The following is a 14,299-nucleotide window of genomic DNA, read 5'->3' on the forward strand; positions in this document are numbered from 1 at the left end:
AGAAACTAGATCAGTCACGTCGGAAAAATTGTGTTAAAACTAGAATTTGATATAGAACATGCTTGTATTGAGGACAAAAGTTTTATAATATAACTAGATGAATAATTATTATTTTCATCTAAAGTATTTTGAGTAATCCATCTTTCTAGCAGAGAAGTCAACTTAGGACCTTTCTTCTTCTTTGTTTATAGAGAAATTTTCCGTGCGCTAGAAATATGACTCGGTTTATTAAGTATTATGAAACAATTGGTGACAAAAAAAATATATTATCGTACCAAACCTCGTTGGAGTTGACTTTCTTAATTTTGCAGAAACCAACCGGAGGAAGCAAATCATTTAGAACAAATAAATATATCCCATTTCTTCTGCTAATTAAAGTATACGTTTAAAAATGTCTCTACTAATTAAGGTTTAAAGGGTTGAGATTGCTCTTAATTATCTTATGTAATGGGGAGTGAAACTGCAGGATGCTTATTAATTTGCACTCCCTAAAATGAATCAGAACTACATAGTTTTGCTCCTGTGTATACCTACCGTGTCGACAACCTAAAACAATGAACACGAAACGAAAAGCTTCTCTGTTGCAGTGTGTTTGATCTCTCAGCCGACGGATAATAGATAGAACTGAACCGTGAAATTTTTTGGACGTTGTTCTTCATCTCTCGGGTGTTCTTTTCTGTTTGAGACGTTTTACTTGACGTAGGGTGGATCGATAAACGCCCATTCGAAGACCTGCTCGTACTTGATTGCAGCGCTTTCCCATGTGAAGTCCCTCTCCATGCATCTCTTCATCAATCCCTCCCAGGAAGGCTTGTACTCTGTGAAAGTCCTACAAGCAAGTCTTAGTGCCTGCAATGTATTAACCGTGACTCCGTGAGTCAGTACGGTGAAAAAGATTTACAACATTTGGTTTAAGTTGAATAAACTCCGCAAGACTATATGAACATCCAATTTACTCGCTTCTTTGATATAGAACATGGTAATAATCGATGTTTGGGTTTTAAAAACGAGAGAAGTAGCAGAAAAACTTACCGCCAGCATACTCTCTTTCGTCAATGGAGAAAAAGTCCACCTGCCAATATTATCAACAATGATGCTATAAGTAAAGAGTCTAAAGAACTTTTGTAACGTGAAACTGTCAGGGAAATGCATCGAGCAATAGAGTTGAGAAACATACCCTGTCCCGTCACCTTGGCCTCCTTTAGCATAAGGATTGAAATTCATTACTGTATCCTGGAACACAACAGAAATCGTCAGACAAAGTGGCCGCGTGATGAAGAACCGAATTTCGTTCTTCAAGTATTTAAACTCACTCTAAGTCCTCCTGTGCTATGAACCACTGGTACAGTTCCATATCTCATTGCGTAGAGTTGATTAAGTCCACAGGGCTCAAATCTTGACGGCATCAAGAGTATGTCGCAGCTGGTAATTACAGGATCAGGGTCAGTATGATGCACGTATACAGTAAACGTCTAAACAACGAAGCACGAAATCTTGAATTACCCTGCGGTTATTCTATGAGAAATTGGGACGTTAAATCCAACCCAGCCCCGGAATTTATCTTTATAAGTTGCTTCTGCTGCTCTCATCCAATCTTCACACAGTGGATCCCCAGACCCCAGCATAACCTGAGAAATATTACATACGTATGGTTGAAACAAAAGAGTTAATTGTCGAAAGTTGGGAGCAAGCTACTTAAAATAACAACACCAAAATCAATGAAAGGAGAAAGACTCACAAATTGCACGTCATCTTCCATAAGCTGTGGCATTCCTGACTGAATCAGGTCAATACCTTTCTGGTGGTCCAGTCGGCCAATGAATCCAATCTATATGGTTCAAAACTCGAATCAGTGTTAGGAGTGGAGTATTTTCGTTATTGAAGCATAGCATAATTAGACAGCAATGTCTTATGTCTTACCAATGGGCAGTCCGGCCTAATGGGAAGACCTAATTCCTTCTGCAGAGCAAGCTTGCACTGAACCTGCAGCCCGCACACAAGAAGGGTAAGCGGACTATAGTATAATAACACCATACTAATTGACAGACTTAGCCACCTTTCCGGAAAGATCATCGGTAGAATAGCGGGAAGCAATGTGTACATCAGTAGATGGGTTCCATTCAACCACATCAACGCCATTTGTTATTCCTGTCAGATGGTATTATTCCGTTAATTGAGAGTTAATTTCCTCGAGGATGGCACATAGAAAGCTAGACAATGAGAGATGAAGTTCAAGTAACGTACCAGTGAGAACACTCTTTCTACTGCTTAGTAGCTCATTTAGACCATATCCACCTTCAGCAGTTGTTATTTCCCAGGAGTAGCCCTACAATTCGAAGGCATAATTTAATCATGAGAAAGAAGAACAGCATGATGAAAAATAAGGAGGCACATGCAATGAGGTCGAAAATCCGACAGCAGGTCTTATTACTGACCACCATAAAAACGTTTAGTGTTTCATTAAATGAGACACGACGACTATATATGGAATACAACTGACCTCGCTGACCGTCAGAATCCGATCACATGTCACAATTGCACCCTTCAGGATGTTCACTGCTTCACCTGTGTCAAGAGCATGGGTCCTTGCCCATGTTGGAAACACCCATTCCAGTGCTCCATACCACTCTGCAGGTAGCCCCAAATTCTTGTATGTTACTCCCGGTTCCACTCCCTTGCATATTACAAGACAACGTTTAATAACGTTGATCGGATATACGACTGAAGATTGATAACAAAACAAAAAAAGGAAGAACAAGCATCAACCTGATGTGCAAGGTTATGAATCACAAGAACACTTCGTGCATCCTTATAAACCCCATATGGACGATAATTGGCAGCCAAAAGCCTGAATCAGAGGGACATGTAATCATCAGATCTCCACTATCAGTTTGTTTACCCGAAAAAAAAAAAAACAAAAAGATAGAGCAATATAGGAAAGATTTAAAACAAAATCATATAGCTAATCCGTTTAATTAATTGAAACTACTTACAGTGGCACAAGGCCGGCATGCCAGTCATTGACTATGAACAGGCTTTTCTCGCCGTAGGTGAACCCTGCCAGTGGAAGCACTAATGGTGCTTCACAGGCTGCATGGCAAAGTAAAGTGAACCGAAACTGTAAAACCAAACGAGAATAAAAGGTATCATTATTCGTGAATAAAACAGGTTACTACTTAAATGATCTATCCACTACGTACAACTTTTCAGTCTAAAACCATACCTGATTGTCACCAAATGCACCAAAACTGTCGCCGTATGGATTTCCAGGTCTGTGGTATGACGGGTGGTTCATGAATACCTAAAGAAGATACGGAAAGAGTTCGTCATTGGTAAGAGAATTCTATCAGTCTGGAGAAACTAGAACATGCGAAATATCCCCAATATCTTACCCAATCAACACCTGCCCTAAATTCATGGAAGAAAGAAACTTCTTGCTCTCCACCAAAGCAATAAACCTTGATGCGGGTTTCCAAATCAACAGCACCAGAATATTTATGGTCTGCAGCAGTACCGTTTTGGTACCTGGGAGAAACAACCATAACACGGTGTCCACGTGCCGCTAGAACAATAGGCAAAGAACCACAAACATCTCCTAAGCCTCCCGTCTTAGAATAAGGCGCAGCTTCGGCAGTAACAAACACAACATTGTGTGTTACACTTGCCTTGGACTTTTCTTTGCCATCTACTTCCACTGATTCTTCCATTCCAACAGAACTAACATCTTCGGGCGAGTCAATGACTTTGGTTTCACCTGAAGTAAACGGGTCCACAAATAATTCATAAAAAAATTTAGAATATGTCGATATGCCGCGTTTGGAATTACTCATCAAAATATGCTGGATCACTCAGTTCGACCAATGAAAATGCAGCATTAGATTATGAACGGAACAATGTACATGCTATGAGGTCCCGATATGGGACCAAGAGTGGAAAAAAATACAATGTGAGGTGGAGACCACATAAAATGTAAGGACCTGGAGTCCTCATGTGCAAATTGATGTGGACATCCAAAACCAAGACTACCACAGACAAGTCAAGAATCCACCAAAAACCACCACTAGTGATGAATGACCCCAATATACTAAAAATAGCAAATTTTGACACATCACACGTCTCTTATCTAACCAAAAACAATGATTTTTCGGAGAGACATGGGTTAGTTCAAGTTGATCAGAACAGTAACTCTCCCCATAAATTAAGGTAGTTTAGAATATCGCTTTGCAAACAAAAAGCAATGATTTTGAGGACTTAATTTGGGCAAATAGCAATTAAAATCTATAGTACATTTACACCACATTCACCAATCAATGCATCAAATCAAACATTTACCAATATTTCCACGTTAGGTTGTGTCTCCATCAGCGTGCCACACAATGTGACCAAATTAAACCTTTCTGCCTTCAAGGTTTTTTAAGTCCAAAATTTTAAAAACTAATCAGATTTAACCCTTAATTCTGGTTTATTTTTCTAATCCAAAAACATATCAATCATAGAAAGTACTTCCAATTTCTCAAATAATCCATGAAACCAATTTAAAAACAGTGTAAAAGCAGAAGAATTTATAAATAAATAAGCAAAATCGGAAGCCTGAAAACTTACCGTTAGGAGGAGGAACCAAGTTAAACCCAAGAACGGCGCCGGAATCGTCTCTCTCGGCGCCCAAAAAAGCACCCTTTTCGTCCTCCTGCTGGTCTTCCACCGCAGAAGCGCCGTCCTGCTCGCCGCCGCCAGTTCCGCCGGCAACCGACGCTCTGAGCCACAGACCGACTCTTCTGCACCGTCTTTTCCACAGGGGAGCAAAACCCAGTTGCCCAATCGCCTGATGGTTCGCGAACTTAGTTGGAACCGGAATTAAGGACGACGATTTGCATGGGATTAAGCTAGTGAATTTCAGAGACTCCATTAGAGTTCTAGAGAGAGAAAGGACCGGAGTCCGATATAGGCCGGAAGGAAACGAGAATTACGTTTGACAGAACGAAGAAAAAAAAACCTGGAAAAAATAAGGATGTCCCACACAAACGAGGAACTACGTACCACCTGTAGGGATCAGATATGTGAGATCCAGAAAAAGCGCCAAACCCAGAACATTGATTCCCTGTTCCGCACCACATCCCTGTAAAAACCCTGCACCCAATAAGATGACTCCACGTGTTGGCGATGAGAAAGACAGATATTGAAGCGTCGGACGTGGCAGGATCGCGACCGAGGAGGTGGTTTGTGGTGTCCGACAGGGACGCAGGGGATTATGGTTCAGCTTGTGGAGGTGACGTGGTCGGGAAGGTACACGTGTAAAGCTGTAATTGGCGAGGACTGAGGAGTGGAGTGAGACACACGTGATGCCAAAGGTAAAGTTTGCCAAAACTTGAAATCTGCAGCCTTTTTAGTGCAATTGTTGAAGACTCGAACAATTTTGTCCCTTCACGAGAGTCGCTTTTTAGAATATTAGTGATTTTTACATTTTCGTTTTTATTTTTTAATATTTTTGTGTATTTTGTCATTAGAAAATTTTCATTAATTCAATTCAAATGCTATAGAAAAACGAGAGTAGAGAAATTCTAGAATGGAGGAGGAATATATAGCTTTTAAATCCTTCGCTAAGAATTTATTGTGATTAATTTGGTTCATGCTATTGGTCAGTCAATATGATAATCCAAGTGTAGAAGAAAAAGAATAAATGTGAAAAATACTTCCGTAGTTAAGGTGTTTTTATTGTGACGGGAACATGGGTAGTATACCATATGTTTTTATGTAAGTGGTGAAAAATTTTACTTTTTAAATTATTAACTTTTTAACACATATATCTCACAATTTATATATTGACACGTGATGTACCATCTCAAAGTAAGTGTGTGAAATTTAAAGTTAAGTGAAAGAACATATGTCAAAAAACCAGAAAGAAGACATAGAAAAGACAGATGATTGGGAACAGTAGACCCTCGGCCCAGAGTGAAAGCATAATTGACCTAAATTTCTTCTTCTTCTTCTTCTGTTTTTTTTTTTTTCCCCAAAGAATCCCTCATTCAGATTATAAGTTGATGATACACAACGACACAATTTTATATAATATTTCACAATAAATTAATATTATATTATTACAAAGCCTCGTGGATCCATGTCCATAACACAATTAAAATAAATAATACAATGTTTTTTTTCACACATTATAAACAAAAAGTCTTGCAAATGGAAATTTATGTCACACCACATATTAACTTACAACTAACCGAAATCATGTCTCCAACTGTGAACAGCAAGCGGCAGGCCCCAATCATCACCGTGGGGTGAATCAGGCCCAAAGCCCACAGCCCCTCTAGCCAGCCCACGCGGCCCACTACTTTTCGGGCTTGGGCTTCTTGGGATCAGGTAGTTTGTTGTCCCACCACCCGAGCTCGACGAATCACACCCAGACCCAACAACCGACCCCTTCCTCGTTGAAGGGTTCCATTGGGGAGTTGGCGGGCTAATCTGCTTGCCCGAGCCTTGGCCCCGGACCTTGGCCTTGGCAGATTGGGTCGGGGCCATGTAACTCGGGATGTTATTCGACCCTTGCTGGCGTTGTTGCCGGATTGAATACATGTCTGAATCAATCATGTCTGGATTGAGTCGGCTCATATTGACGTGAGGCGAGCTTGAAGGTGCGGCAATGTCCATTTCAACTGTCTTCTCCGACAAGTCGCTGGCAGTCGTAGTGGTGATGGGTGTTCCGTAAGAGGTATCTCGTGGGCCTGAGTGGCGGTCTTGGTGGGGTTGCGATGACATCCACCGCTCGAGCCAATTCCATCCCCATTGGGCCTTATCAGGCATATTGGACTGGAGCCCAAATTCGGGTCCATCCGGACTTGACTGAAGAAGTTGTTGTCTCTGTTACAGTTAAACAATGTCACGCAAAATGAGCAATAATTTTTCAGTGCAACCGTCACAAAGTCACTTACTTGATAACTATAAGCATAAGCGAGAGCCCTCTCTCTTTTGACCGCAGCATCATGCTTCCTTGAAGCATTTTCCTTGAAACTTTGACGCCTTTGATGCCTACTCCCATTCGCACTTTGCATTTCATATTTTTGCAGAGGACTCTTTGACTTTTGCTCTTCTTCCTCCATCAAAGCTCTTCTTTCCTCTTCATCTTCATCGTAATCTTCCTGATCATCCTCCTTCTTGTGAAGCTTGTCTTTGGTTAATTCGAGCCGTCGAGCTCGTACCCTTGCTTGCACACGCACTAATGCCTGCATGCATCGCATCGTCATTTGTGCCTGCTTCCGAACGTTATTTCCTCTCACCAATGCTTGTAGCCTCACCAATCCCTTCAACGCACGCAGAGCGCGCCGAGCCTAAAAAATAAGTAATTAATAGACATATCATTAGATCGTAGTGTTAATGGCTTTTGAAGTTAAATGTTAAACATTATATAAAGTTATGGTAAACTTACTAGGTAGCCTCTGTAATATGACTGAATGAAGATTGCAGCTCGTTCTTCCCTAGAGTGACGGCCATAACCGGCCAATCGGACAACTTTAGCGGCAGCTTGTGCCGCGGCAACAGCTGCTTCAGCGGCAGCAGCAGTTGCAACAGCAACAGCAATGGCGTGGCTTCTATCTTGATGACCATTATTTAGAGGAGTTGAAGATTCGGTTGTTCTCTCATCGTTCGTTACGTCCGGCGAGCTCTCCGCTGGAAAATGCTCAAATGACACCACCTCCGCGGCATCATGCTGCCATTTCTCACCGACCTCCTTCTGGATTATATCATGGTACGCATCAAATATCATAATTAGTACTACAATTAACACTTAATTATCAAATAAGTTAACTAATATTGATGTGATGGCTTAGGTGGCATGACAATGATAAGTCAGGTCGAGTCATGTGCCTTGTAAGGAAAGATATAAAGCTTATTGTTACAGTATTATGTATCCATATAATGATAGTGATAGGGGACCATATGGTGTTGGGGCATGCAGCTTGGTTGTGATCCCGTCCATAGTTTTTTCAATGTGTCCAGAACATAGGACGGTACGCCATATAAGTGGAGAAATTTTTTTTTAAATGTCCATCCACTTATATAATAACATATAGTGCATGTTCCGGGCACATTAAAAAATCTCTTGCACTGATGGTCCTAAAAATGCCAGTACCAAAAGGGTAGCTCGTGCATCTTTAATGTGACGTGATTCCACGAGGCAAACCATTTAACTTCACCTCCAAACAAACAAAGGTCACGATCTAGATTGATATATGTTTACTTCTATATATCCAAATAATTAAGTTAACTATTAACTAGCTCCTATTGATTTGAAATAAGATTACTAGAAACCACTAGTGATTCATGAACACCAATTATGCATACAAATTCGAATAATTAGCGGCAGACATTGTGCTCCAATTATCTGTATATAAGATCGAATCATCTCCAACAATAAAAAACGCTTGAACTCTTTTTTTTGGTAATTTACATCTCGACAAAAAAATGAATTAATTAGTGAATGTACAAAATGGGTAATGCTAATGCTAGGGATATCAAAATTTTAAACCAAATTTGCAATCAAATGATGCGTCACTAATAAGAAATAAGTACGTTAATTAACATTTAAGTAATAATCCAATCATTAACATCCACATCATTTGGTTTACAAATTTGGTCTCCTAGCATTACCCGAACAAAATAAGTGCATGTAATCACAAATATCGTTGAATTAGGTTTAATAAAGGGAATTGTTATTAGCACTCCAAAAATCTCATTCTACATTCCAAACTTTCCATATTGGGAAAGAAAAATACACTAGTGAGGAGTGTAGAATGAGATTTTTGGAGTGCCAATAACACTTCCCTTAATAAATTGTATCATTATTGCATAACAAATTGAATCATTGCTTGCCTTGTTGGTGTGATGATGATTGGTACAAAAAATTCACAGAAAATAAATTGAGATTGAAAAGAAAAAATAATAATTATATGAAGAACAATTGTTTTCTTTCAAAGAAATTATATGAATCTGAAAACTTGCTAAGAAAACTGAAAGAACGGAACTAAGAGAAAACCTTTTTGTCGGGCGAGTCCTTAGAAGAATGTTTGAAGACTTTCTTAACGGAGGAGAACCAGCCGCTTCCTTTCTTCCCCATCTCCGGCCGGCTGGTCAAAAGATCAACCTCTCATTGCCGTCATCATATTCCTCTCATCTCACGAGAGCGCGCGCGCGCGCGCGCATATATATATATTAGAATACAGAGTTCAGACGTATATATGTATATGTTTGTTGGGAAGTAGTGTCGCTCACAAATTAAACAGAGGAAATGAGCTGATAATATCAAGACTGAAGAGAGATCTAGAGAGAGAGTGAAAGGATGTCTCAGAGAGAGAGAGAGAGAGAGAGAGAGAGAGATGGAGTGCCGAATGGGGAAGGGAGTAGTAGTGTTGTGAGGAGAGAGAGAGAGAGAGAGAGAGAGAGAGAGAGAGAGAGAGAGAGAGATGGAGGGTCGAATGGGGAAGGGAGCAGTAGTGTTGTGAGGGTAATAACTGCAAGCCCGCGCAATTGCCGTTACTATTTAACGATTTCACGTGCGAATCGATCTTGTAGAAATTTGTAGCTACCAGTACATACTAGTTTACTACCTAGTACCTATACCAACATTATAAATATGTATATAATATGTTGCAGTTTGTAGCGGAAATGTTGTTTCTGTGTGATTAAAATGTCACATACTCGAGTCGTGAAAACAATTTATTTGCAAAGTAAAAGTAAAGTTGCGTACGATAAACGTTTTCCCGACCCTCATAAAGTAGAGAATCTAGAGAGCCATATTGGTTTGAGATCGTCGTTTATATGTGTTGTAGTTGGGGCTGGCTCAATTTGGCAAGTAATTCGTTGGTCTGAACGCTTGAATATATCAGACATACAAGTGTCAGTTTGAGTGTGGATGGAACTAAAATACAGTTTAAATGGGATGCTCTGTGTGTGTTAATGGATGAAAATATAATACGATCGTTCGTAGTTAAGAAGTTCGTACTTAATAATTTCTATAATATTGGACTTCTACAACATCATCTAGAGTTTTCTTATAAAGTGATAAAGGCTTTAATGTATATAATACAAATTACTAAACCTTTTTTTTATTTTTTTTTTATCAATACACACATCAGTAAACTTGTACAAGAAACAAAATAATTAGAAACCTTTTATATTGAATCAAGTCACGGATTTTGTAATTTTCCAACTTTTGGTGAAACAAAAGGGCAATTGCTTTTCCAATTTTGTATCAAGCGAAATCATCACATTACCTGTAAATTGTACTGGAGTAATTGTCTTTGTGATAGCCTTCAAGACAATTTTAATTTATAGCTTATTTAGAAGTGCTTTCAAAATAATTAAAAAATAATAATAAATTATTTTTTAAACTAATTCTTAATAAAAATTATATAGATCTTGAAAAAGTACTTAAAATGTTTCATGTGGATGCTGAAAAAGTACTTGAAATGTTTTTTGTAAGAAGCACATGTATGGTGCTTCTTCTAAAAGTACTTTAAGTGTTTTTGAAATCCAAAATCAATTTTACTAAAAACGTTTTCAGTCATTTTACAAGCACTTTCAAACAAGTCGTTAAATATTTAAAACTTCAAGGCCATTTTTCCCCTACCAAATATTAAAAGCAGAACGTAATTTCAATTAACTAAGGTGTTTTTAGTCACAGAAAGAGAACCAACAGGATCCTATTCGAATCCTTTTGGTGATGATCATGAAAATTCGTGAATCATGTCCGTTTATCATACAACATGTAATCAGTTTTTATCAAGTACTGTTTATATTTATTTTTAAATAAAAATATTTAAAATAATTTCTAACAGTATAATGTACGATGAACGGACACGATTCATAAATCATCGAAATCTTCACAAAAAAATCCGACGAGGATCTGGACTTGAAAGAGGGGGCCATGGGGCAAGTCAATAGTGACCCAACATCACAAGATGCCCGAGTTGATAAGACAACTTGCTCCATCATATATCCTATTATTTTTAATAATATTTGTTTCTTTTTTTTCCTCTGTCAAATATTTCTATTTCATTTTTGTTTTAAGGACAAAAATATAAGACTTCTATCTCTTAAGCGATGCATAATGTCATTCCGTGTCATTCCGTTGGGATAGAGATTCCAGCCGGATCCCACCCATCAAATTCTAATGATCTGGAAATTCATACTATTGAAATTTGATATAACGGTTACAAACAGATGATCTTTCTAAAAATAATAATAATTATAGCCGTTTGATCAAATTTCAAAGATCCAGATCTCCAAATTCTTAGGACTTGATGGAGGAGATCCGGCTGGAATCTCTGTCCATCCCGTTGTATGGACGTTCTTTTCGTTTATCTCTGGCTTCAGCTTTCTGCGGCTCCATTTTTCATCCACCTGACCGTCGGTGTTGGTGATCACCAAATTCTTATTACCTCACAACTAATCCTCCCACCCTAACCAAAAACATAGACCTCCTACTTTATCGAACATACTAATTTGGTGAAGAATTAGACCCCAATTCCCTTGTCACTAACCATTCATATTATTCTTTTTGTTATTTTCAACGACAAGTTATGATTTTGGTGTACCATATTGTAAAAAATATCATTTTCACCTGTGAAACTCCTAGATTTGACATACCACTCAACTATGCTCACGGTTAATTAATTTTGTGTGCACTTTAGTTGAAGTTTGAGGTTTTTTTTTTTTGGACAAATTGAAGTTTGAGGTTTAGCGCAACGGAAAAGTTGCTCTTTTGTTAAAAAGAAAAAATCAAGTATTCGAATCGTAGAAACAGCTTATTTGCAAAGCAAAGATAAGAATTCATATGATAAATATTCCTCTTCCCCTTTCACTAACCCTCAAAAAGCAGAGAGCTTTATTGCTTGAAATCGCCCTTTTAATATTTAGTTATAGTTCAGATGCTCCTCCAATTATACTAGCATCCAAGTTTTTCTGCACTCATGATAATATACCAATCCAATGCAAAACTGCCATACAAGAGATTTAAACATATGACGGTGCGTAATTAACTAAAAACATTATCACGATGACATCTTCTTGTAATTTATCTCGAAAGCGAGAGGCAGATATTTGTGAGGCAAATGTATAGAATCGATTTGTCTGTTTTGGTAATTAAGAGACCTGCAGTAAGGGCAACATGGCTCCACCAGATAACCCTCCTTTGCTGAGCTGTGAAGTTATATTAGACCCACGGTCCTGCGCAGTGCGCAGGGTCACTTGAGGTAGTATTGGGTGTGGTTGGGACATTAAAATCGAAAAATAAAAGGGGTTTAACTAAGGTAGATATGACCTAATACTTGCATTTAAAGGGACATTCAAGCAAGATATAAAGAAAATGCTTCATTAGGAAGGGGAAAGAGGGGTCTCACAATCTCACTTTTTTGCCCTACGTTCGATGGATTAAATTTTGGTTGGTGAAAAGCAACTTTCAACATATTTATGTTCCTTAATCCTTATTTAAGCAAGTCGTATAAATATGTCACTGAAGAAATTTTTTAAACAAGCTTATTCAAATGTTTTGGTTTTTTTTTTGTTTTGTTAAAATAGTATCTGAGATTGTCATAACTTTTCATTTTGGTCTCTAAGATTTAAAATCGATAAAATTGATTCTTGAGATTGTTCAATGTCAATCATTTTGGTCATTCCACGAAAAATCTATGTGAAATTGAGGGTTTCGTCAAATCAACACCTCTATTTGAACTTATGGTTTCTTCAAATTTAACGAAGATTCATCACGGAAGGACAAAAATGATTGGCGGTGGACAATCTCAAGAACCACTTTTATCGATTTTAAATCTAAGGGACCAAAATGAGAAGTTAGGACAATCTCATGGACCATTTTGGCAAAAAGGTCTTTAAGTGACACTCTTATATGGCTCATTTTATATTGTACTAAACTAAATCGTCTAGTTTAAGGTTTCATCCAAATCGGTAATCACAACACATTAATATATCTTCCATCACGTAATACGTGTATATTCTCATATTAAGTAATATATCTTTCGACTCATAAATAATATCACGTGGTAAGAGAGATACCATGACATACGAAAATCTCTTGTTGCATAGATCATTTTTGTTGCCCCATGAATGCAAAAAGGTTCATGAACCCCAAAAACTCATATATGGCATAAGACTAGTTGGCATGGTGCTTCCAAAGTAAGACCATGCATTAATTGGTCCGTCGATATAATTATCGTCTAAGTAAAACAATAGTGTAGATTCTAAGCATGATTATTATCATTGTACCATGCATCTAATCTAAAGCTATATAATGTTCCGTGCCCAACGGGCGGGTAGCAAATCACCTTGTGTATTCAGAATCAAAGCTATATACGCAACTTGATGGAATGAGACGATGACTTGAGTTCAACTACTTAAAACTAAGAGATCTCAACTACTACTCACTGTTATCATGATGTATTTACCTTCCTTTAATTCCAATTAGGATTTGGTAAAACATATCTAATGTCTCTGAATTTCCTGTTGAATCTTTACTTATCAAGTAATTAATCTCTTTCTTTTCTTTTTTGGTTTACTAGATAAACAACAATGGATAAATTGATAATTACATTAGGGTGGTGTTATCCACATACCTATTTTTACCTCTCATATACTCATCTCAATTTCCGGCTGTCAGATCAAATAAATTCAAGAAAATCAATTGACAAAAATTAACAAAAATATGGAAAATGTAAAAATAAGTGTGTTAATAGCGCCACCCTCACTTTAACGTGTTTCGTGACGGTCATTTTGTTTGGGTTTTAATGGAATGGTCGAGTAGGAATTTTTGTGGGCCTTTTTGGGCCGGGATCAAGTTTTATCTGCAACGCAGCTTTATGGGCTTATTTTACTGGGCTACTACACCGAAGTTTGTATGGTATGCTTTTGGAGAGGATTTTTTCAACTACCGGCTATTTAAGCAATACTCCATATATTACGTGGAGGAAAAATATATTTTTCTGTTAAGTAATTTTAGGTAAACTAATTTTTAGATTAAATTTGCAAGCTATTTAATGTGTCACTAATAGAAAATAAGTACGTTAATCAACACTTAATTAATAATTCAATCATTTAAAAAAAGTAATAAAATCATAAAAAATCACGTCACATGATTTATAAAATATGGTTTAAATACATGATTTCCTAAGTATTACTTTTTTCCATATCCTCCACTTATTTAATGATATGTAAAGCACTCAATTGAATACCAGTTAATTGAAAATGTTATGTTAACGTGCCCATTTGGCTCATGAGATTTTTTAAT

At 37.7% G+C, this 14,299-nt stretch overlaps 2 protein-coding genes across 2 annotated transcripts; both read right to left on the reverse strand.

Annotated features, from left to right (window-relative positions):
* Nucleotides 1-335: 335 nt before the first annotated feature.
* On the reverse strand, nt 336-5,044 carry LOC137734979 (soluble starch synthase 1, chloroplastic/amyloplastic). The gene is made up of 15 exons (XM_068474325.2): nt 4,603-5,044; nt 3,393-3,754; nt 3,224-3,301; nt 2,994-3,118; nt 2,767-2,848; nt 2,501-2,674; nt 2,245-2,326; nt 2,057-2,148; nt 1,921-1,983; nt 1,739-1,828; nt 1,504-1,628; nt 1,314-1,422; nt 1,178-1,233; nt 1,033-1,072; nt 336-849 (listed from the first exon to the last, which is right to left on the reverse strand). Exons 1-15 carry the CDS (start codon nt 4,904-4,906, stop codon nt 691-693), a joined length of 1,941 nt encoding a protein of 646 aa, XP_068330426.2. The 5' UTR covers nt 4,907-5,044; the 3' UTR covers nt 336-690.
* Nucleotides 5,045-6,042: 998 nt separating this feature from the next.
* Nucleotides 6,043-9,514, reverse strand: LOC137735085 (protein IQ-DOMAIN 21). Its single transcript, XM_068474458.2, has 4 exons — nt 9,038-9,514; nt 7,430-7,735; nt 6,936-7,331; nt 6,043-6,864 (listed from the first exon to the last, which is right to left on the reverse strand). The coding sequence occupies exons 1-4, from the start codon at nt 9,116-9,118 to the stop codon at nt 6,223-6,225; spliced, it is 1,425 nt and encodes a 474-aa protein (XP_068330559.2). The 5' UTR covers nt 9,119-9,514; the 3' UTR covers nt 6,043-6,222.
* Between the last annotated feature and the right edge of the window lie 4,785 nt (nt 9,515-14,299).

The sequence above is a fragment of the Pyrus communis genome, chromosome 7 (genome assembly GCF_041283825.1).
Source record: "Pyrus communis isolate YQ-2024b chromosome 7, ASM4128382v1, whole genome shotgun sequence".
Classification (NCBI taxonomy): Eukaryota; Viridiplantae; Streptophyta; class Magnoliopsida; order Rosales; family Rosaceae; genus Pyrus; species Pyrus communis.

Bases quoted from the DNA above. Each gene is read 5' to 3' on its own strand.
- LOC137734979 (XM_068474325.2), bottom strand. From the start codon at position 4,906: ATGGAGTCTCTGAAATTCACTAGCTTAATCCCATGCAAATCGTCGTCC. The intron at 2,149-2,244 runs GTACGTTACTTG...ACCATCTGACAG, and splicing joins TAGAAAGAGTGTTCTCACTG to GAATAACAAATGGCGTTGAT. The intron at 1,234-1,313 runs GTGAGTTTAAAT...GTTGTGTTCCAG, and splicing joins ATAGCACAGGAGGACTTAGA to GATACAGTAATGAATTTCAA.
- LOC137735085 (XM_068474458.2), bottom strand. From the start codon at position 9,118: ATGGGGAAGAAAGGAAGCGGCTGGTTCTCCTCCGTTAAGAAAGTCTTC. The intron at 7,736-9,037 runs GTTTTCTCTTAG...GATATAATCCAG, and splicing joins AGGACTCGCCCGACAAAAAG to AAGGAGGTCGGTGAGAAATG. The intron at 6,865-6,935 runs GTAAGTGACTTT...TAACTGTAACAG, and splicing joins CTTATGCTTATAGTTATCAA to AGACAACAACTTCTTCAGTC.